This window comes from Alnus glutinosa, chromosome 6, assembly GCF_958979055.1.
Source record: "Alnus glutinosa chromosome 6, dhAlnGlut1.1, whole genome shotgun sequence".
Lineage (NCBI taxonomy): Eukaryota > Viridiplantae > Streptophyta > Magnoliopsida > Fagales > Betulaceae > Alnus > Alnus glutinosa.
In genome coordinates, this window is record NC_084891.1 from 29,368,931 (window position 1) to 29,391,623 (window position 22,693).

Genomic DNA, 22,693 nt, shown 5'->3' on the forward strand with positions numbered 1-22,693 from the left:
GAAAACAAAAACAAATATATATTACAACACCTAAGTCTTTCTTGCCGTTCCTTTCCCTCGCAGTTCGGGCTTCTCAGAAACTTGCACCAACACTAACGCCGGTGCAAAGCGTTTAATTGCTCATCCCCGTTGAACGGTCGAAGTTTTCTCGTCAAGAATAGCGGCTCGTAAGATATACCTTTCGATGACCAAGAAAATATCTCTAAGTGCACAGTGGTCGATGAGACGGAATTTTTAAAGAGAGAGAATTAAAGGACTGCAGCGCCGTAGCGGACTGAGCAGAATGATATATTATATTATTATATATATGACTACGCTGATTTTTCTTCTTTTTTTTTTTTCTTTTTTTAACTGACTACGCTGATTTTAGGGTAGTTTTGGTTTATATATATTGAAAGCGTTTCCTCAAAATACGACGTGCTTGCACCTACGTGGATGATATAACGATTCAGAGCACCTTCAAGCAATTAAATAACTGTTCAAATATTTAACAATTTGGGTAAATAATTAATATGAGAGCATAAAAAATTATCTGCTCAAATAAATTTCTTAATTAGACAAATGAGTTTCGTAAGAAATTTCTTAAATTATCTGTCAAATGGAACACGTACGTAATTACTGCATACGCTGGTCCAAATTAATGGTCCTCCTCCTCCATCTGAGCGGGAGGCGGCATTGATAACGTACACTAACGCGCGTGCATGCCTTGCCTATAAAACCCACCCAACTTCTGGACCTTAAAACGCAATACGTACAGCGTCTCCAATGGCTGTAGTTGGGTATGCAGTGATAGTACTTCTCTGCTTCCTTTTTTTCCGCCATTGGAAACGCAGCAAAAACTCCCCCATCACGAACTGGCCTGTTGTAGGAATGGTTCCGGGGCTTCTTCGCAATGCTTCAAATGTGTACGAGTGCTCAAACCGTGTTCTAAAGCATTATGGGGGCACTGTCGAGGTTAAGGGCCCATGGTTTGCTGGCATGGACTTCATCGTCACCAGTGATCCCATGAACGTCCACCACATTCTGAGCAAAAACTTTGTCAACTACGAAAAAGGGTCCGAGATCCGGGAGATTTTGGAGCCCTTGGGAGATGGGCTCATCAATTCTGATTCGGATTGGTGGGAATATCAGAGAAAGATGGCGCATTCATTAATAAAAAACAGCAAGTTCGAGCTGTTCTTGGAGAAACTTGTTCGACAGAAGGCGGTGAATGGTCTGATCCCGGTTCTCGATCATATCTCCGAGCTAGAGATAGAGGTGGATTTACAAGAAGTTTTTAAGCGCTTCACGTTCGATAATAGTTGCTTGATGGTTCTAGGCTTTGATCCAACTTCCCTTTCTGTTGACTTCCCAAAACGTACGTATGCAAAGGCATTCGATGAAATAGAAGAGGCAACTTTATATCGACACATCCTGCCAAGGTGGTGTTGGAAGTTGCAGAGATGGCTTCAGCTCGGACAAGAGAAGAAGCTGCGGAAAGCTTGGGAAACCTTTGATGGATTCTTATACCACTGCATCTCATCAAAGCGAGAAGAATTAAGCCGATGCAGCAGAACCCAATTGGAGGAAGCTGGGGAGTTCGACTTGTTGACAGCTTATATGATGCAGGCGGAGAAAGGACACATAGGAGGTAGTTTTGGTGAATCCAACAAATTTTTAAGGGACACCGCAATGAATCTCATGGCAGCCGGGAGTGACACCATGGGTACGGTTAAATTAACTTAATTATCTCAAAAGCTTAATACCATGTTAAATTAATATTTATTTCAAAATCTTAAGCCTGATGAATATATCTAATTATTTAATTTATATTATTCTAACAGGTACGGCTCTCTCTTGGTTTTTCTGGCTTGTTGCAACGCATCCATCGGTGGAAATGAAGATTCTAGAGGAGATGAAAGAGATTAATATTGCCGCGAAAGATGACAAGAAGTGGGATAGCTTTGGCAAACAAGAGCTAGACAGACAGGTTTATCTCCATGCAGCCTTGTGTGAGGCATTACGGCTATACCCGGTGGTGGCTTTCGATCCCAGAACCGCAACCGGAGAAGATACTCTTCCGAGCGGCCACCATATCGGTCGGAATACAAAGATCATAATTTTCATTTATGCAATAGGAAGGATGGAAGAAATATGGGGCGAAGATTGCTTGCAGTACAAGCCGGAGAGATGGATCTCGGAGCAAGGAGGAATCATATCCGTACCATCTTACAAGTTCTCGGCGTTTGGCGGGGGGCCAAGGAGTTGTTTGGGTAAGGCCATGGCTTTCATTCAGATGAAAATTGTTGCAACCGCCATTCTATGGAATTACCATGTTCAAGTGGTTGAAGGCCATCCTGTTTTGCCAAGTGTTTCTGTCGTACTTCACATGAAACATGGTCTCAAGGTTAGGATCACCAAAAGAAGTTTTTGATGGAGATGATCAGCTGATGTTATCCTCAAATGTAAGAGCATTCACAATGTATGGATTCTAATCTATGTATGAAATATAAGTTGAATCATGTAGGATATGATGGACCTATTGTAAAATAGTACTGTTTAAAATAAATGATTACATTTACATCATTACTGTAAACAATGAAGTTATCATTTCTTTTTCTTTTTTAGTAAGTAATTTGCGTCAGGGAAAAGAGAACGAGAGATTTGAACTAATAACTTTTGCTTAATGAGGTATGGTCATGATGACTTGGTAAGATAGAAAAATGAGTCACTACAATTAATAATCTAAATTGCACGCAATGGAGAACCCTCACAGAGAGGGCAAATGTGAGGTCACCTGCCCTGAGCAACTAGCCCGAAATAACTGTTTCTGGAGGTACTTGAATTTTATATAATTCAAACAACCATGTATAAGGGATTCCGATCTGTCAAGATATAGAGATGAAATGTGCTAGTATACGACTTTCGTATTTCACTTGCTGCATGGGGTATGTGAGCCTTATATATAGCTAGGGGCTCTCTCACATTTGCAAGCAATTTGGGCAAAAAATTGATGGGGATCCAAATCCAAGATTTTCCAAAGATTTTTCTTCCAAAGATATTACACATCATTCTCTTATACATCGCTTATAGATCTTCGTGGGTCCCACAGATTTAATATTGGATTTGCAAATTTCTTGTACGGAGATATACAGTTGAATGTAACCAAGCTTTTCTCTTTTTCTTCTGAGCCACTACCATTATGATTTTCAAAAGATTTTTTCTTCTTAACCGCTAAATGATGTATATGGACTGACTGAGATCCAATGCAATTGCTTGCCCGAATTTTTGAACAATTAATTGTTGAAAATTGAGATCTGATATGGAGTGATCTTGCATTAAGATTCTCCAAAGATTTTTCTTCTAAGCCATTAGATGATAAGGATTTAACTAGCACTAAGATTCTCTAAGATTTTTCTTTGGAGCCTATAGATAGTAGAATTGGAGAAGGATCCTCTCCATTTTTGTCCCGTTACGAATAAGATTCTCTCCATTTCAAGTAAAATAAAGATGAGCTATTTCTTAGTTACAATTTGACATTGTTGTATATGTAAATGACGCAATTTATTTTAATTTCAAACTTATAATATAATATTGACACAGCAAAGTCTTTCTTTATACACTTACCTGTAAAAGTCTTTAATAGTTTGTAGGAAATTTCATACAACCCACATATAAAATAATAAAAGTAACATGTGTCCTTTAAACATATGAGACGCACATAATTTTTTTATTAATGCTACTAAAAAAGCATGTAAAAAGTACATAAGAAGACCTTGAAAAGCCAAGTGATTGAACGATGCTCATTCATTGCATGTCCTTTTTCTTTTTTTTTTCGTAAGTATTCATTGCACGTCTTTTATTGATCAATTATAGAATAATTTTTATATGGATTCGGCAGTTCTTTGTGCCCTCTAATAAGAGAATGACACATAAGTGTGGAACATAAAAACTGAAAAAAGATGAAAACACCAAATTATTTGCTATTCATTTCCACAATCATCTTCTAAACTCAAAAATCCTTAATTCTAACGCCACATAAATCAAGGGTTAAATGATGTGAGGGGAGGTTCGCACATCACGAAAGGCATGTCATGTCACGAAAGGCCTTATCAGTGACGCGGTATCCACGTCACAAACTGTTAGTGACATGTCAAAGGGTCTGACTTGTCACTAACGGCGTGTCAGCAAATTTCCATTTTTTTTTGTAGTGGCATGCAAGCAAGATCTACACTAACTGGATGATCTGAAGAGAGATGAGAGAGCAAGCTAGCTCTACACTTGTTGGATGATCTCAAGAGAGATGAGAAAGACGTTTCACAGATGTTAAAGGTACTAAGAATCTTGCAGTTGTCGGTTTTGCGTGCTTTTCATTTCTATGAGCTGTTAGAATGGGGATTATTCACAGGTTTGGGAGGCCATATATTCATGGCCATCGATAAAACTAAGTGAAATAAATGGTTCGACCTTGTCGGATTTTAGAATTGGAGAATGGAGATTTTGGAGTTCAGAAGATGAATGTCAAAGAGAATAGCAAATAATCTGCTGTTTTCATCTTTTTCAATTTTTGTGTTTCACATTTAGGTGTCATTCTCCTATTGGAGGGCACAAAGGACCAGATTTGTACCAGGTCCTTATATAAATTATTCTCATTTTTGTTTTTTTTTTTGTCTTTGGTTTTCTTTTTTCAAAACAAAAAAGACTAACAATCAATCCAAATATAAAACACTCCTAAAATCATTGTTCCATGACAAAGTCCAGAGTTACCACAATTCATTAAAACCATAGCAAACCACAATCCACGTCCCATGGAAAGTGGTGCCCTATGTACACATTCTAGTTCCAAGTACCACAACAATCAGTGTTCTAGGTAACTGTCGGACATACAAAAATATGAACTTTAATCTGTGACCAGACAACTCAAACTGCCATCAGAAGTAAATCTTACTAAAAAAGAAGCAACTCATAACACAAGAGCCAATGTGCTAATCTGCTGTTAGACCCAATTGAGAATCTTAATTGTTTGTATGATAAAGCCTATCAAAATTCATAAACAAAAAGATGAATTATAGAGCGAAAAACGTTACATGACTTGTGCACAAAATGAAAAAGATGATCACTGGCTTGTCATTTCTGTTTCATTTTATGTTGTTACCAATAGATATGCAAGGCCTTTCAGATATTCCACAATTTCAGATCCTCCAAGCTTTGAACTTCCGTATACTCTATCAACAAATGTAATTGGAACCTGTAGACAAGCACAGGACCCAGATCAACTAAAAGGTCTTAAGATCAATGAGTACACCTAGAAAATACATACAAAAATGTGAATCAAGGAACACAAAGCATTTCATTATCATGAGTACTTAAAACTTCTCTAGCGATAGATTCTGCAGAACTAGCTTAAACGTATAAAGTTTAAGCATCACTAATTGATATACAACATCTTGAAGTGCAGGATTACATGATAAACTACCGGACTCCCAATGTTACAAATCCTACTAATAGACAAGTTTGTTTAGGAAGAAAGAGAATTAGGCAACATGGTCAGATAGGCAAAACCATAGCACTATCTGGCTGTTTACTGTTGATGCTGAGCTGGGGAACACTAAGGGAAGATAACCAAAAAAAAAATATTGCAGAGGTAATCATAAATTCCAAGTTTGCGGCAGCCAGTCGGCTGCCTTTATAAACATGCACATTTTCCTTATTAACTCAAGACAGCTATCAATAAGTCATAGCTGCATTCATGAGAAGCACAACATTGAGAGTAGTCACACAGCATAAATTCAAAAATACATATCACCCTTGCTTACACTTGCCCATGGGCCTGAATATGCACTTGTCCATGGGCTGTTGACATTTTTAACTGCTTCCATGTATATTTTTTTTTTCTAAGTTGCTTCCATGTGTTTAACTATATAAGATATGTTTTTTCCTCAAGGACTCAAAAGAGGAGAAAGTATATCTCACTTTTCGAGCTCCTATCATTTAACACTTTCCCATGTCTATGCCAGACCACAACATAAACAGTAAAAAAGCAAATAGAAGCAGTCTATCCTATCTATCAGACTTCTCCAAATACACTCAAATATAATGAGAATGTTAAACAAACTTGGAGATTAATGAGTTGTTCGAATATGATCAATCATTCCATAAATTTCAGTCTTTACTTCTTTACCAGAAATTATTTCCTTCTACCCATATTGATAAAAATCAGAATTACTATTCAAGTTGCCTCAGAACTTGAAACAGAAAAACCAGGAAGACAAACTATAATGGTAGGACGTTTATATTGCAAACTGGAACTAGTCTGACCAACTCAAAGCCACACTTGCTAGTAAAGTTCTTTTACTAGAACCTTTAACCAAGTGAGATGTTGAGGTATTGGCATGGGATGAGTCCCAGTAAATTTAGTATTTGAGAGCATAAGAAGGAAAAGCTCCAAAAAGAGAACCCTTCTGGTCTGGATCAAGACCAACAACTGAATGTGCACAAAGTTTGCCAATTTCAAATTTAAACCATGATAATAGACAAATATGTTTTTTTTTTTTTAGCAAGTATAGACAAATTTGTAACTCTACCTCTTCAATATGGTAGCCTTTTCTAGAAGCCCGAACAATCATCTCCATTTGAAAGACATATCCCTTGCTCACACAGGATCTAATGATATCTTCAAGAACTGATTTCCTATAAAGCCTACAAATAATCCAAGTAACTTCAGTTTCAAAATCATGAAAGTGTCGAACAATTGAATAACTTAATACTATAGTTCGTGTACCGGAAAGATCCAGTCAAATCTGATACACCAGGCCATAGAAGTGTTTGTGCAAGAACATTGGCTCCCCTACTTGTTAGCTTGCGCATAAGATTCCATCCATGAACACCACCACCGTTAACATAGCGGGTTCCAGTGACTATACTTGCACCAGTCTCCAACTGTTTCCTTAATAAACACGTCATAGTAAAAGAAGTCAGAAGGTTTTCCAGAAACTAGGCACCCTATGTTAAAATATGAACATAGAAAAGAATTGAAAGGAATTTCTCTTACTTGATGAAGCTTGGCAAGTACTTAGGCTGCATGATGAGAAGCAAACAGGTTAGATGAAGAAAATTATAGCTGATGGAAAATTGTAAACAATAATGTGATAAATTAACACCATGAGCAGGGCTAGAAACTACCACAGACTCCATGCACATTCAAGAGGAAGCCCCATGTTTTAACCACCATAGGTGAATCCAGTTTATATTTTGACATTTATTTTGGGTAACCACGTGAATGAAATAGTATATGGTTCACAGAAAAAGAAATTCCAAAGCAAAATTGAGTTGTAGACATCAGAAATAAGTCAGTTGCTTGCCTAGCTGCCAACATAAACTACTTAAAGTGGCAGATTATCATCCATGGCAACCTAGATGCCTTCCCAATTTCAAACTTCAACATTGCTCCAAATTATTGTCCACATCCCAGACATACTTACATGGTGTGATAGATCAGCATCCATGATTACAACAAAATTTCCAGATGCATGCTTAAGACCATGAGAGTAAGCCGTTCCTGAAATTTGAATACACATCAAAAGCAAGCTCCCTGTAATTTTTTCATAAATAGATTATAACAGACATACCTAACCCAAGCTTCTTAGGTCTAGCTCTCAAAAGCTGCATCATTAAAAAGAAAAAATAAAAAAGTTGGGGGTCATCGTCACAAGTCAAAAATAAGCATAAAAAAATGAATCTACTAAGAAATTCAGATTCATTTTCAAGTCTTATGGTACTCACAATGCGATCTTCACCATATACTTGCTGTAATTGTTTTACAACTTCTTGAGTCCCATCAGGACTCCCATCGTCCACAACAATTATTTCAAAATCAACATCCCTTAACCAAACAAGAAATTGTATAAGACGTCCATTCAGGAAACTGTTATCTATTGCCAACATAATCTCAAGCATGGTCTACAAGCAAGGCGCAGGAACAAGCAAATGAAACCCAGAAATGATTGTATATGTTTATAAGACCCAATTCCCAAAACAAAGCCAATTTTCATTTCAATTTATAGGGATGCTCTCTCTTGAAGAATAAACTTAGAAACAACTCCTTAAGTAGCAAGCTTGGTTTGCAAAAACGAACAATAACGATTAACTACGCTCCTAAACTTTGGAAAGAAAAGTTCAATCTAAAATTTGATAATTCTTTAATCATTTTTTTTGAAAAGACTTTAGCTTTAAAATATTTTTCCCCCAGAAACAAACAGAAACCAAGTAAGATGAACATAACAAAATCAAGAAGTAATTCAAAATCAGATCCCAAAAAAAAAAAAGACCTGGGACGACAAAAAATGTAACTTGTCGAAAAAGAATTCTAGGATCAGAGGCGTGGTGGGCTTACCGGAGATGCTTGAAGACGAGGTACACCACGAGGGCAATATTGAGGCGTTCGTTGTAGGTCGGGATAATTATGCTGTACTTGTTTCTCTCCGCCATTCTGTGCTTCTTTTTTTCTTTCTGATTCGAGTTCGGAATGACTTTGAAAGTTCGGCTCTGCGCCATAGGCCAAGATTGTAGAGCCGAGTTGGCTCGGCGTACGCAAACCGTGTTGTAAACCTTTTGGGCTGAGCCCTTGTTGGTTGCGCTTGAGGTTGGGCTGGCTCGGGCGAACTCTAGTATGTATCACATGCTTAATCAAATCATGCAGTAATAATAATTATTATAATAAATATTAAAAACTACTTTTTTGTTTTTGATTTTTTTTTTTCAAGCATGGGTAAGAAATCCAAGCCCTACAACAGTATTTGGGTAGTTAATAATTCTAATTTGTCTCTTAGGATGATATAAAGACCCTTTTGAAAGATGAATCAGAATTGTCTGAAATCGCATTTCCAGATTGCAGCCTTACCCGATCCCTGCATAAGCACGGCCCTCTCAATAGAGCTCACGAGCCTTAGCAAGTCCAATTGCTTGCCCGATTACATAAGAGTGATAGGCAATTGGAGAGGGTTTTGATAGGTTTTGATGAAGCCCACGTCCAGTGATATGGTATATACAAAGAAAAAACAATAAATAGAAAAAGTCATTAGAATTTGATACATAAAGGAAGATAAATAATACATGTCCTTCTAAATACTCACTCTTGAGTGCTCACTATATAATGTAGCAATAAAAATCAATATTAATATGGAATATACATATTAAAGTATCACAAAAAGAAGTAGGCATTCGAAAATATAAAAGTTGTGTTCACAATCAACCGAACAAAAGTGCAAGATCCTTGATAAGATGGCGACTCGAAAGCCAGAGACTACAAATCCAATTTATGATGATTATCTTACATCGGGCAATGTCTTTATTCTCGTATATACACGTAGGCCATACCCTCATCTACTCAAAATATACAAAACACAGCCAAAATGAAAGTCTCTTTATTTATTCACACGCCCACCAACCACCTTTTGAGGCACTGGAACCATGACAAATGAACTCTGCCGTTTAGTCATCTGCTGCTGCTACTTCCGCCGCCTTTTCTGCTTTTACATCTTTTGTCTTGTTGGTCTTTTCTGCTCCTGAATCTTTTACCCTGCTTGGACTGGCATCACCATCCTCTACAAAACCGGATTCTTCAAAATTGTCCTGCCCAGCCGCTGCTGCTAATGTCTCATTCACGCTGACCAAATCAATACTTCCGTCTTCTTCTTCACTTTCTTTCACTCTGTAGTAAACCTTTGAAAAGTAATAAAAGACTTGTAAACTTGATGGCCCAAATTAATTTTCAACACCAATTATCAACTGGATTGAGAGATGTGACAACATCTTGATTTTGCAATCACCATATAATTTTTATTTTTATTTTTATTTTTTTTTCTCTTTTCTATGGCAAGAAGAAATGTATGATAGCTGCAAATACCAAAAGAGTTGCCCATACCACACACGTGCGAGGCGGTGAGAGTATTTTGAAGGAATTCGGGCGATTATTAAAATTTGTTTCAGGAACTCCTGGGATCCCTTCAGGGGATGTGAAGTGATCAACATGATGGCTCACCTGCCAAAGGAATCATCATGTCATTAAGAGATCAACAGCAACTGATGAAAGGGGGGCACACTATGTCAAAGAAATCTTTGCCACCAAAGGCATGCATGATTATTCTATGAGGTTTTCCTTACTCTTCCATGTCCACCAAATTCCAAAGCATCGCTATCTAGTGCAACTCTATACTTCCCAGGCAAGTCACACCCAACTTTATACCTGTTTGTTCAAGATTAAATAAAGTCACCCAAAGAATCTTTTGGTTCGCAACAAAAGTGAAAAATTAAAAAAGTATAAAATCTTGCAAATTATGTCATGTGCATACAACACATAGACCCCTTGGCATAATTAAAAACGACATACCCGTCATATGTATTCTCCGGATGAAAATTAAACACGAAAACCAGATCTCCACGCTCAAAGACAATAACCTGTAACATGAAACAATCATGCATTTGTTTAATAGTGAAGCGTGTTTAACTGAAATAATCAGGGCTACAAAATCAACTTCAAGCAATTTGAAAGCATTCTTGTTTATTCCCACTCGAGCAGTTAGGACCACCCAAGTAAACAGAAAAGATAATATTAACTGTTCAGTACTTTTTTAAATCAATATAAAAAGCCCATAAACTGCTCCCCTTTTTTGGTTCAATAAAACATCAGCTCTAATGACCACCCTTGAAAACCTAATTTATTCTTTCCAAACAGAGTTATTGTGTAATATGCGCTTGATTTTACTTGCTCATATGAGATCCAAGAACTAATTATCCACTCCTATAAGTAAAATAAGGGTAAACAGGATTTTCTTACCCTAAACTATTTGGTCAAGTGTTGCAATGTCTCTCCAAAGCTTTAAATTTGAGCAATCAATACCGAAACTATGGGGTCTGTTGCAATGTCTTCCTACCTATCAAGTTTTCTCCAATTTTCTTTATATTTCAACTTTAAAATTCACGTACTTGTCACATTTAGCCCATGACCATGTGTTCATATTTTTATTTTCTTTTGTGATCATGTGATAAGCATGTGAAAATTAAGATTAAATATGATGGAAATTGGAAAAATTTTAACAGTGGAGATATCGCAACAAATCATATGGTTTAGGAATTATTGCTCAAATTTTTAATTTAAGGGGAACATTGAAAACGACCTTATAGTTTACAGTAAGAAAGTGTAATTATCCTAAAAGAAATATTGATCATCCAGGGGCATCTGTACCTTGTCTTCTTCATTTGTGCTGCTCACAACCTGTTTCGTCGATGCTAGGAATGAAAATTTATCATCAAGTAAATTCATAGCTCTGTCAAACTCATTCAGGAACTGTACAAGTTTCAAGGACAGACAAAATGATGATGACATTAAACTCTACCAGCTGAAAGCAAAACAGAAAATCTACACAACCATAAACAGAAATAGTTAGATAAGAACCAAAAAAGATATACAGTACATAGGCTTGTGCATTCTATAGAGACAGAGGTGCAGTGTCCGCTCCACCGCGGTCCTGTGTCATAAGTTAACATGAACATGTACAGAGATTCTTGAGGTCTAGTATGTTCTTAATCAGGTCATTTAAAACACAATCTTGGTTAGGACTATTAATAGATCGAATTTGGTATGGGTTTGAGAAGAGTTGGAGTTACAATATGATAACAAATCGCAACACCCGAATTTGATTCGAATCTAATATTGTACAATTATATAAAATACTTGAATTTTCCTTCTTATAAAAATCCTAAATAACTACTATATGATTAAATAAATATAAAAATCTCATAATCCATAACTCTTAAAAGTGACAGATTTTAATCAAGATGACCTATTGAACTTTGAATTAGATCCAACTTTAATTGAATTCTAAAAATTGAATTTGAATTCAAATTAAATATGAGAATTGGACCTTAATTGGGTCAGATATGAATCAAGCTTTGATCTTAACCCAACCCATTGACAGCCCTAATCTTGGACTGCCTTAACATGTATTATATCAGAAACGCCATATTACTTCAACTTATGACGTAACAAGTGTTAAAGATGTGACCATAAAATGGAAGTTTTTACGAAAGTGGTACATTTACACACAAGGGGAATGTGCGGGGTGGTGGTTGGTCGGACAATTTTTGTAACTCTGTATTGAGTGGACTTGGGTATTGGCGTCAGGTGTGGGAATGTGTTCAAGAGTTTACTTCACATGCCCTCTTCTGATTTTTCACCAACCATTTAGGAGTGTCTGGTAGCCATACTCCCAAGACATGTTGAATGGTAAGGTCAAGTGAAGGGACTCAACCAGTAGAGATGTGATCCCAAACCTTGTATCTCAAGTGCTCTGTGTCCACCAGGTTCCATTGGCGTCTGCATTTTTCATAGCTCCACCCATTTCCATCTCTTGGGAAGTCAATCCACTCAGGATGGCCAAACTATACAAACATTAATGACAAATAAGTTAAAAGTATAACAATACTGCATAATACACATGGACAACTTAAAAGGATCTCCTTCACTCGCTAATCTCATTTTTTCTGTTGATGCTATTTAAGCAACAAATTAATCAACATGGAATGAGCCAAAATCTTCATTCATTTTTAAGTATTTGAAATCTTCAAGGAACATCAAATCTAAGAAAATACATAATATCTAAGAAAATATCACAAATCACTGCACATTGATTCCATGCAGAAGTCAGGTGCGAAGGCCAGTATACTTACCTCGTTCCCCATGAAGTTGAGGTATCCCTCACCTCCTAATGCCATAGTTATAAAATGTATCATCTGCAAAAGATAAAATAACATAGAGAACAAAAGAAAAATTAATACCCATCAAAAGACACTATCTCTGAAATTAGCTTTTATTTGGATCCGCTATATAACACAGTGCCACAATCATTGCATGAAACACAGGTATTTTTACTATTTGGTCATCTGGAAGGGGCTGAAATGAGGAGTAAGACTTCATAGTTGTGGATATAGCCAGAAAACCATTTATAAAAGGAAAGAAAGAAAGAACAAGGGAATTCATAGTTGTGGTGGAGGCTATCTACCAGTTGAGCTATCAAAGATACCACAATAATAGAAAGCAATCCCCACAAACTTGGAAGGAACAAACCTTGTGAAGTGCAAGCCCTCGCTCAACGGTAGGAGAAGCATCTGTTAAGCTAGACATGCCAGAATACATTTCTGTATCCATTAGGAGAAATGCAATTGTCTTGTCACCTACAATGGCCTGCACCAGTAAAGCCAACCAGTATTGAAAAGCATATCTGAGGAAAAGGTAAAAATTCAAAATGATGAAATGAAAGACCAAAACATAAACTCTAAATGTCTGCTGTCTCCTTTCTTTTCTCTTGTTTTCCTTCTTGGAAATTCAGTTGTAACTAAATCTTGAAGACATTTCCTTTTGGAACAAGGTTGGGGCCCAGAGAATAGTAATAAAAAAATACAACACAACAAGAATAGAAAAATTGCATACCTGATCATGGCTTTCAGCATAAGCAATACACTTCTCAGTGTATCTCCTATTTGTCAAAATCCCAGAAATTTCCTTCATCGACCAATCTTTATCTGTTTTGTTCTTCAAGTAATCAATCCACTTGTCAGGAATGGCCATTGCCAGGCGGTAATCAAAACCAATTGCCCCGTCAGAGACAGGCCGACTAAGTCCAGGAATACCAGAAACATCTTCAGCAATGACAGTTGCATCAGGCAAGATGTTATGAATCAGGGAATTTGCCAGCATCAGATAAACAATAGCATCGATATCTGTTGCCTCACTAAAATAGTCATTATAATTCCCTGTAAATGCCACGTTGATTCCATGGTGATGATACAACATCGAAGTTACCCCATCGAATCGAAAGCCATCAAATTTAAACTCTTCAAGCCACCAACTTAAGTTGGATAAAAGGAAGCGGAGAACTTCCCAATTAGCATAGTTAAAGAGTCTGCTATCCCATAACTTATGGTAACCGCGATCCCCATTGTGGAAGTAGGATTCTTCTGAGCTTTGGCCAACATCAAAGCCATTGAGGCCATCAGTCACATTGTTACTTGCATGGCTGTGAACAATATCCATCAAAACCCGTAGACCTAAGCTATGGGCCTTATCAATCAAATATTTCAAGTCCTCCGGGGTCCCGGATCTACTGCTTACAGCAAAGAAGTTTGTAACATGATACCCGAATGATGCGTAATAGGAATGCTCCATCACAGCCATCAACTGGACTGTGTTATAGTTATTTGCTCGAATACGAGGCAAAACTTCATCAGCAAATTCTCTGTATGAATTGATACGGGGTTCTGAGCTACTCATTCCAACATGAGCTTCATATATTCGTGGGGCCTTGGATTTTGGAGGACGGGGATACTTAAACTGATACCTGCATGATAAATGGAAGAAAAGGTCGACATGCTGCTTATTCCCATATGGTTAAAATTTAAGACATCAAAGTACAATAGCCCCCTTATTTCAGAGAAACTAGCCCAAGCAACAATAGAAAGGTCTTTGAAATTTTTTGAAGAGTTTTTTTCCAACTGAGCCACATATAATATGTGACCAAATGAGAAACTGAGAAATGATACACATTATAATGGTCAGTCCTGAGGGCATTGGCCATTGGGATATCTTTTATCCTGTTTCTCTATCATCCAAAATGGGTTTGAGTAAAATATGAGTGGTTGGCACCTTTCTGAAGGAGGTGGGTCCCAGTATACACCATCATATGGTGCTCCAAATCTTGTAGGGTCGACAGTGGCATATTTAATCCAAGCAGGGATGCGATCAACCCAAACTCCATTAACATGCTTGAATCGGAACTTGACTCTTGAATTGTGAGGAATGGTTGGATTTCCATCAGAATCAGGAACTCTGATACTCCAGACACCAAATTGATTCCTTTCCATTGTGTGGTTAGCACCATTCCATTCGTTGAAGTCCCCAATAAGTTGTGCTTCTCTACATTATAGAAAATATAACTTCTATCAACAAATTTTTTTAATAATTAATCGAAATAGCATTAAAAACGAAAAGTGCAGCCCAGGTACACATAAAGTAAACAAGAGAAACACCTAGCTAGAAGAATTAAAAAAAAAAAATTGAAATCATGAAAACTAAGCACAAAGGGAACTACAAACGCAGCTGTCCAAATATAAATAGTATAAAAGAAAAAGAAATTACACTCCTCCAACGTCCTCTTGCGATTCTCGAAGCTTCTGTCGTTTCTATAAACAATTAATCACGTACAATAGCTAGCAAATATAATAATTTCATATTTCAAAGCCTAAAAAACTCACTGAGCAGCAGGCGCCCATTCACGGTACACAATGCCACCTTCTTCTCTGTTAAATCCAAATTTCAAATAACCTACAGAATGAAGGAACCAAATAGAGGGTTTTACACTGAAGAGGACACTACTAAGCATATCATAAAATTGGTCTAGTTATTGAACATAGGAAAGACATGAAGAGACTCAAGAGGCCAATGGATAATCAATTTGAATAAAATAATAATAAAGAAAGAAAAAGAACCGATGCACTCGATGTGATGTTTTTAAGTGTACGCAGAAGTATATGTATCAAACCACCTTAGTGTATACATTTATTACAGGCACTTGTAAGTGAAGTATCAACTAATATGCTCTGTGTCCTATGTGCAAAAACCCAGCAATTTTGTGCATTAGAAAATGTTGAGTGCTTATCGACAACTTTCCACGTAGAAAGTAAAGAGAAAGCGAAAAGGGAGCAAATTTCACATCAGATAAAGCTAACCACCTAGTGCAAATTCCTCGAGACCTCCTTCATGTTTCTCAAGAAGGGTTTTCTGATCAATGTATCTCTTCACTCTACATGTGAAGTGATCTCTATATGGTTCCAAGCCTGGATCAATCCTCAGGATACCAATATCATCTGTGTCTTCCTCAGAGGATGTCATTGTTGCACTGTCATCTGTTACAAGAGCTGAGATCGTGGAACTGTGCTGCGCCTAGAGAAGAAAATGCACCAGATCACAGCTTATATTCGTGCAATAAACTCAAAAATAATAGTTTCACAGGAAGAATATCTTAACCTCCATGTGTAATGAAAAAATGGTAAGGACCATACACAAGTACCAAACTTCTTTGAAATAAGAGAAATGCTAGGCTCTGATGCACAAAAATCCATGTTAGAAATGTTGAACGTACCCTCCTGTATATTGAAATTCTTGATGGAAAAAGGAAGGTTGGGTGCTCAAGCAATTTTTGAGACCCACAGGCCACTCCAATTCGTTGTTGCTTGGCAAGATGTCGGTTATTTCTTGATGTCTGTAACAACAACCAAAATAAGTGAACCATTGATAATCCTTTTGAGCATATGGAAAAGACATAAAGGTGCACAAGCTGCATAATGTGAAATACCAGGCAAGAAAACTACAATACTGAAATGTAAGTATAATAGACTCACAAGTTTTTAGTATTCATAAGGTTTTATGATATGCAACCCCTTGTTCTATATACCCACAGCTAGAGTTAGGTATTCATTTGGATGATTTCTCAGTTTCTATGCACTTCTTTAATCTCACAAATTCAGTTATACGCTCATTATAATGAACCAAATATATATATCCTGAAGAGAGAGGAAAGCTAATTCTTGGATGGGCTCAAGGCCCAAAACCAAGGCAATAGGATGATTCTAGTTCATTCAACTGATATAAATGACTCTTAAATATATCTTGCCATGCTCATATGGCTCTCACTCATCTAATTCATCCAATTTTTGTTATGAAGTATTTTCAGAGTTCTTTAATCCCAAAATAAAATTGCCAATTAAACAAACCCAGCAGAAGAACTACATTGCTACTTAAATTAAAATTACATCAACAATAACATAACAGAAAGAATCCATTATTTTAATTAAACCCGCGATCAAATACATAAACAAGAGGCAACCAATTACATCAAATATGAGAAAGGGCACTGTTAGTCAAACTGATCAATCTAAATCAGACAGGCCTTTACTAGAAACAATAGCATGATTTCTAGTATGAACTACATAGGCATCCATCTCACAGAATTCTAGCCACTCGTTTGCCACTCCCAAAGCAACAAGAACCATATTTTAATGGACAAGAACTTAAACAGTACGAGCAAATTTCAAACCTTGCTTGAAGAAGATGGTAAAGACCCAAGACGAAGAACAGATGTGGAATGAAAACCCAGAGAACCCATCATCTTCCCCAACTCTCAGACTCTCTCTAGCTCACCATTTCACTCTCAGTCTGCTTGCACAATGCCAGTCTTTAAAGACCGTCAATCATAGCAAGTAGTCTCTATCAGAAACATCTGGGCCGCTGGCCTCTTGGCCCCACAATCACGCTGATCGCTATCCTTTTCTTCTCTATTTTATTTTCGTCCCGTACGATAGCGAAAGGAGACCCAATAAGCAAAGGATATGCTCAACGTACACCGCACCGCACTCGCCGTGATAATTAAGATTGGGAAAAAAGCCCGCTTCTTATTCGATACCGCCACGTGTACAAGAAGTTGTTGGTAATCTGTCGGCTGCCAATTCTGCGGAAAAGTCGTCACACCCAACGCTCAGGATTCGATCAACGTTATTATTTGGTACGAGCAATCTCCTTTAGCCAATACTTCTTTTTCTTCTTAGAATAATGCCATTTGCAGAAGATATTTCTAAAAGTAGTACTGTTTTGTTTTTATTTCCCAAACTGGTGCTGATTATGACACAAGATGCCCATATTGGCAAGGAAAAAAACAAACATAAATAGGAGAAATGAAAAGGTGGCTACTAAGAGGGTGCTTGAGTACAGGGGATGGCAAAATATTCGATTATCCTAATCGAACACTACTGAACTGAACTGGCCGTTGATTTTACTGACTAATTTTGATTCAGTAATTGATATAAAATTTTGTTTTAAAAATCAGTTTGGTACTGAACTGCCCTTTAACCGACTTACTGAACCGCCCTTTAACCGACAAAGTAACCGAAACGATGTCGTTTTCGTATGACAGAAATGACGCCGTTTCGTTTTATCTTTTTTTTTTTATTATTATTATTATTAAAATAACCAAACAACCAAAAACAAAACAACGTTGTTTCATTACAATTGAAATGACGTAATTTTGAAAGATTATATATTCATCTCTTTCAACCAACCCTAAGATACATTCCTCATTTCGCATTTTCCCTCCGCTTTTTGCATTTTCGCTGAATCGATGAACCCTAACCCTCACATTCAAAGTCGACATAGCTACCAGATACCCCCTCTCCCTTTGAAACTGACGAAAATGAATAATTCACTGTTTCAATGGTTTGGTTATAAGGTTTGTGAAGTTGGCCTTGCTGGAATGAAGAGAAACAAAAATGACTAAAAATTCAAAAAATCATGTACATTTCCTTTAAAATAAGCATGTAATGATATACAGCTTCTGACTTCGATATGTTGCATCTAGTAATATATGGTCAGTCAAGCAAGTTTAATTTTTCCTTGATTTGTTGTTTCTACAAGAAAAATTATGTATTTGTTGTTTCAGTTTAACTGATCGCATTAACTGACTTAATTGCTTTAACCAATAATTTAAAAATATAGTTTATCGGAATAAAGTCGGTGAATTTACTAGTTTAACAAACAAAATTGGTTAATCAAACTGAAAATCAACTTAACCAAACCGACTGAACTGATGTCCACCCCTACTTGAGAATTGGGATTGCATTTAGGAGGTTAAAAAGTAACTATGATACATTAAAAGTTGTCAGAAAAACTAAGTTTGTTTGGTAAAAAAATTAAAAATAACTTATTCAACTTTTTTTACTTTAAAAAAGTCCAACAATGGGAAGCTTAAATCTGACTTCTTTGTTATTTCTAACTTTTTATACAGACAAATAATTATTTTTCTTAACGCAATTTGAGATTGTGCTGAGGAGTTTAAAAAATGTTTCTAGTAAGGCTACACTTCTATTTGATAAAAAAAACCTTCAAACACTTTTTTTTTTTTTCTTTGCGCCACTTCTATACAGTCATGGCAGAAAACAAGAATGCCAACATCATCAAATAACATTAATATAATAATATATTACATTTTTATCTCATTTTGTTAATTTGATATTGGCAATTAGTTTTTGATTTTTTTTTTTTTTTTTTTAATGAAGATTGATTCAATGGATAGTTGGCAGTGCTATGTCAAAAACAAAAAATAAAAATAAAATAAAAGTGTAGTGTATATAGCAAATTAAACAAATTGGACATATGATTTTTGTAAATATTTGATGTTAGACATTTTAAGTTCATATTTTTTGTATCATATGCAATATGATAAATTCATCTATTACTAGTATACATTTAATTTGTATTATATAAATGTATAAGCATTGCTTTAATAAACAGGAACCAATCAAAAATCAATGTAAATATTGTAGAACTATGGAAATTTATTCAGAGGTTGTCAACCAAGCGAAAACTGTTATAATATTAAGAGCGTTTGAGATTGCGATTTCGTAAACAATAAGTACGATTTTAAACAAAATCGCTGAACATAAATTATTTGAAAACTACCTTTTTAAAAATTACGCTTTAAAAACACGTAAAATCCGCTTTTTAAAATCACAAGTAAGATGATATTTTTTTGAAAATGCAAAATTTTAATTTATGATTGTAAAAGCCAAACTATAATTTTACTAAACGTTTGACTATATTTTTAAAAATTATTTTTTTAAATAGTATATTTTTAAAATTACAAATCTAAACAGACACATACTGGTGCACTCTTTCCGCCCTTAAATTGTTAGCAGAAATTTTGATGAGGCGTTATCTTCGTCCTAATAACACATTGTCGCGCCAACAGCTAGAATCAAACTTTTTACATTCCAAAATTGCCACCATATACTTTCCAAAATGATAACAATACCCCCGATCACTGTCCCGGTGCAATAGCATTAGCGCTATAAAATCAATTAAGAGTCCACAGTCAAAAACGTGGAGAGCTTGGGGGTTTATTAGGGTTTTGCACAGAGCAACCGACCGAGCGAACGAGAGACGGAGAGACAACATGAGCCGGAGCTTGGGAATTCCGGTGAAGCTACTGCACGAGGCCTCGGGGCACGTGGTCACGGTCGAGCTCAAGAGCGGAGAGCTCTACAGAGGTAGCATGATCGAGTGCGAGGACAACTGGAACTGCCAGCTCGAGAACATCACCTACACCGCCAAGGTACCTAAAACCCTAGATTTCGTTTCTCTAAATGTTTTTCCGATTCCGATTAGTTTTATTGTTCGATTAATTCTTGAACACCCCAAAGGACACATTGTTAAACCCTAGTGCTGTTTGGTTGCTCGGGAATTTTTGGATTGGGAATCGATAAAATGCATAATAAAAAAGTATACTCACTGAGAAGATTTGGCCTTTTAGGCTCTGAATGCTTGGGTGATTTAAGATTTGGACTGGTGAAAAGATTCTATGCTCTGTTTGGTATAGTTTTTATATGGAATAAGCAAACGGCGACACTGTTAGAGAAGCTCGTGCTATCCCGGAAGGGAATCGGCTATGTTGGTCTCTTTTGGTTTTTGGTCCAGAAAGAAATATGCTATTTCTAATTTAATGTCTGCTAAAAGCCAGCCTAATTTGCACGCTAACCGTTGTATTATTGTATTGAAAAGGAGATAATAAATTGTTCAAGAACTAAGTTAGGATAATGGAGAAAAGAATCCTTCAAGTTATTTCAAGAGAGCCCTTTAGCCTCTTTCTTATTTTCTTCGATCGTTTTCTTTTCTTTCTTTCTTTCCTCTTTTTTCTTTTTTTATTTTATTTTATTTTATTTTATTTTTATTTTTAATTTCTCATAGTTCCTGGGGTTGTGTTTCATAAACCGTACGAATAATGTTGAATATATTTTTCTTGGCTAATTCATTTCATTAGACATCATAGTTCTATTAGGTCATACTCTTTACTTTCACAGGTCATGAATTTGAATGATTAAGAAGACTAGAGCTTCCTTTATATGCATGGATGGTGTCTTTGGAAAAATATATGCATTTAATGTTGATTGTGAAATTTGACTTCATAAGTTACTGTTATACTTCCTTTAGATTAATCTCTATTTCTTGTTATGCTTAATTATCGCTGGATAACAAAGTTTGGTCAATTTAAAAATGGGAGTGGTATTTGCACACAAGCAGGCAGGGGAGATCACAAACTGATATATATATATATATATATATATATATATATATATATATATATATATATATGTATGTATGTATATTGGAAAAGTGAAATGAAATATAAATTAAGATGTTTTACAAATGTGGTTGAAATGCTTGTCAGGTGATCCTTCTCAGTGCCACTGGTATTGACATAGAAGTAAACTCATACCAAATGTTTCTGTCTTTTAAAAGTTTTATAAGTCTGTTACTTATCAAAAAAAAAAAAAAAAGTTTTAGAAGTCTGTTGTTCCTGGTTCGATGATGGTTTTTTATTTATTTTTTAAATATTTTGTGAAAAAATCAGATGTTCGGTTTCTGGTTCTTATTGAGTCACTCCTTGCTTATAGCTTGAATAGTTATTTAGGTTATTATTTCTGCTGTTTACATTCTTATTCTCATTTTTGCGATTGTTGCTCATTATTGTTGACACATCCACAGGATGGGAAGGTCTCACAACTTGAGCATGTCTTTATTCGAGGCAGCAAAGTGAGGTATCTAAATCATATGTTGTTTGATAAAAATTTCTGAATTATATGTTCCTTCAGTCACTTTTGTTGGCTACATGCAAACTGACTGCAATTCTTTGAAAATGTCGTGACATTTTAACAGGTTTCTGGTCATACCAGACATGCTGAAGAATGCTCCAATGTTCAAGCGCTTGGATGCCAGAATCAAGGTACCTTACCGTTTTGAAGTGATTAGTATCTCCTAAGTTGTACTTTGCTTTACTTTTTCTGACCTATGCTTTCTGAACCTCTTAAAGGGAAAGGGTGCAGCTCTTGGAGTTGGCAGGGGTAGAGCGGTTGCAATGCGGGCCAAGGTAATACTCTTCTGTATTTGGTTTGTTTACTGTAGTTTTCTCTCTAGCCAAATAACATCTTAGAAATGAGGGTATGGTTTGAAACACTGATTTGAGATTTGTATTTATGAACTTAAATGAAACAAATAGTTTAGTGCCGCCTTCTAACTGCATGAATTGTCATGTCTGAGAAAAAGGGGAAATCCCTCTTAATTGCAGATTGCTACATTAATGGCGTTTCTTCTTTTTGGAATTTGAGCGTGTCTGGCTTAGACAGCAAAATACATTGATATCATTGTTGTTGGTATACATAACCTGTTGCTTTCTCTTTTTTAATGGATTGGAATGGGTCCTGACTTCATATACTATTTTCTTTTCTACAGGCTCAGGCTGCTGGCCGTGGAGCACCACCAGGTAGGGGTGTTGTACCACCTGTTCGGAGGTAATCAACCTCTGAGTGGTTTCTTGTCCTAATCATTCTAGACTTCTGTTGGTAGCCTGTGGAATCTTTAGATCCTTCTCTTGACATCCTCAAAATTTATGTAAAAGAATGAGTTTTTGTTTGGGAAAAAAGAAGGTGGAGAGTCTGGAGACCATATTTTCTGGATCTTGGACTGATCTCACTTTATTAGATGTATGCTATTGCAAATTACCTTCTATTATGTACTATTAAGTCTATTATTTATGTAAGTGAGTTGTCTTTCGTGTTT

General features: G+C 36.2%; 4 protein-coding genes across 4 annotated transcripts; 2 read left to right on the forward strand and 2 right to left on the reverse strand.

The window, feature by feature from the left end:
* The first annotated feature begins 671 nt into the window (after positions 1 to 671).
* On the forward strand, positions 672 to 2,563 carry LOC133870977 (alkane hydroxylase MAH1-like). Its single transcript, XM_062308293.1, has 2 exons — positions 672 to 1,705; positions 1,824 to 2,563. The coding sequence occupies exons 1-2, from the start codon at positions 766 to 768 to the stop codon at positions 2,411 to 2,413; spliced, it is 1,530 nt and encodes a 509-aa protein (XP_062164277.1). The 5' UTR covers positions 672 to 765; the 3' UTR covers positions 2,414 to 2,563.
* Positions 2,564 to 4,727: 2,164 nt separating this feature from the next.
* LOC133870979 (dolichol-phosphate mannosyltransferase subunit 1) lies at positions 4,728 to 8,906 on the reverse strand. The gene is made up of 9 exons (XM_062308294.1): positions 8,879 to 8,906; positions 8,372 to 8,642; positions 7,762 to 7,861; positions 7,608 to 7,641; positions 7,461 to 7,537; positions 7,031 to 7,056; positions 6,761 to 6,925; positions 6,564 to 6,678; positions 4,728 to 5,227 (listed from the first exon to the last, which is right to left on the reverse strand). The coding sequence occupies exons 1-9, from the start codon at positions 8,889 to 8,891 to the stop codon at positions 5,123 to 5,125; spliced, it is 906 nt and encodes a 301-aa protein (XP_062164278.1). The 5' UTR covers positions 8,892 to 8,906; the 3' UTR covers positions 4,728 to 5,122.
* Positions 8,907 to 9,266: 360 nt separating this feature from the next.
* LOC133870976 (1,4-alpha-glucan-branching enzyme 1, chloroplastic/amyloplastic-like) lies at positions 9,267 to 17,327 on the reverse strand. The gene is made up of 14 exons (XM_062308292.1): positions 17,127 to 17,327; positions 16,173 to 16,292; positions 15,763 to 15,973; positions 15,286 to 15,355; positions 14,678 to 14,947; positions 13,466 to 14,372; positions 13,103 to 13,219; positions 12,706 to 12,768; positions 12,310 to 12,417; positions 11,222 to 11,323; positions 10,367 to 10,434; positions 10,141 to 10,222; positions 9,902 to 10,018; positions 9,267 to 9,699 (listed from the first exon to the last, which is right to left on the reverse strand). Exons 1-14 carry the CDS (start codon positions 17,196 to 17,198, stop codon positions 9,469 to 9,471), a joined length of 2,538 nt encoding a protein of 845 aa, XP_062164276.1. The 5' UTR covers positions 17,199 to 17,327; the 3' UTR covers positions 9,267 to 9,468.
* A 2,621-nt stretch (positions 17,328 to 19,948) lies between these two features.
* LOC133870839 (small nuclear ribonucleoprotein SmD3a-like) lies at positions 19,949 to 22,693 on the forward strand. Its single transcript, XM_062308077.1, has 5 exons — positions 19,949 to 20,192; positions 21,623 to 21,675; positions 21,794 to 21,860; positions 21,948 to 22,004; positions 22,367 to 22,693. The coding sequence occupies exons 1-5, from the start codon at positions 20,034 to 20,036 to the stop codon at positions 22,427 to 22,429; spliced, it is 399 nt and encodes a 132-aa protein (XP_062164061.1). The 5' UTR covers positions 19,949 to 20,033; the 3' UTR covers positions 22,430 to 22,693.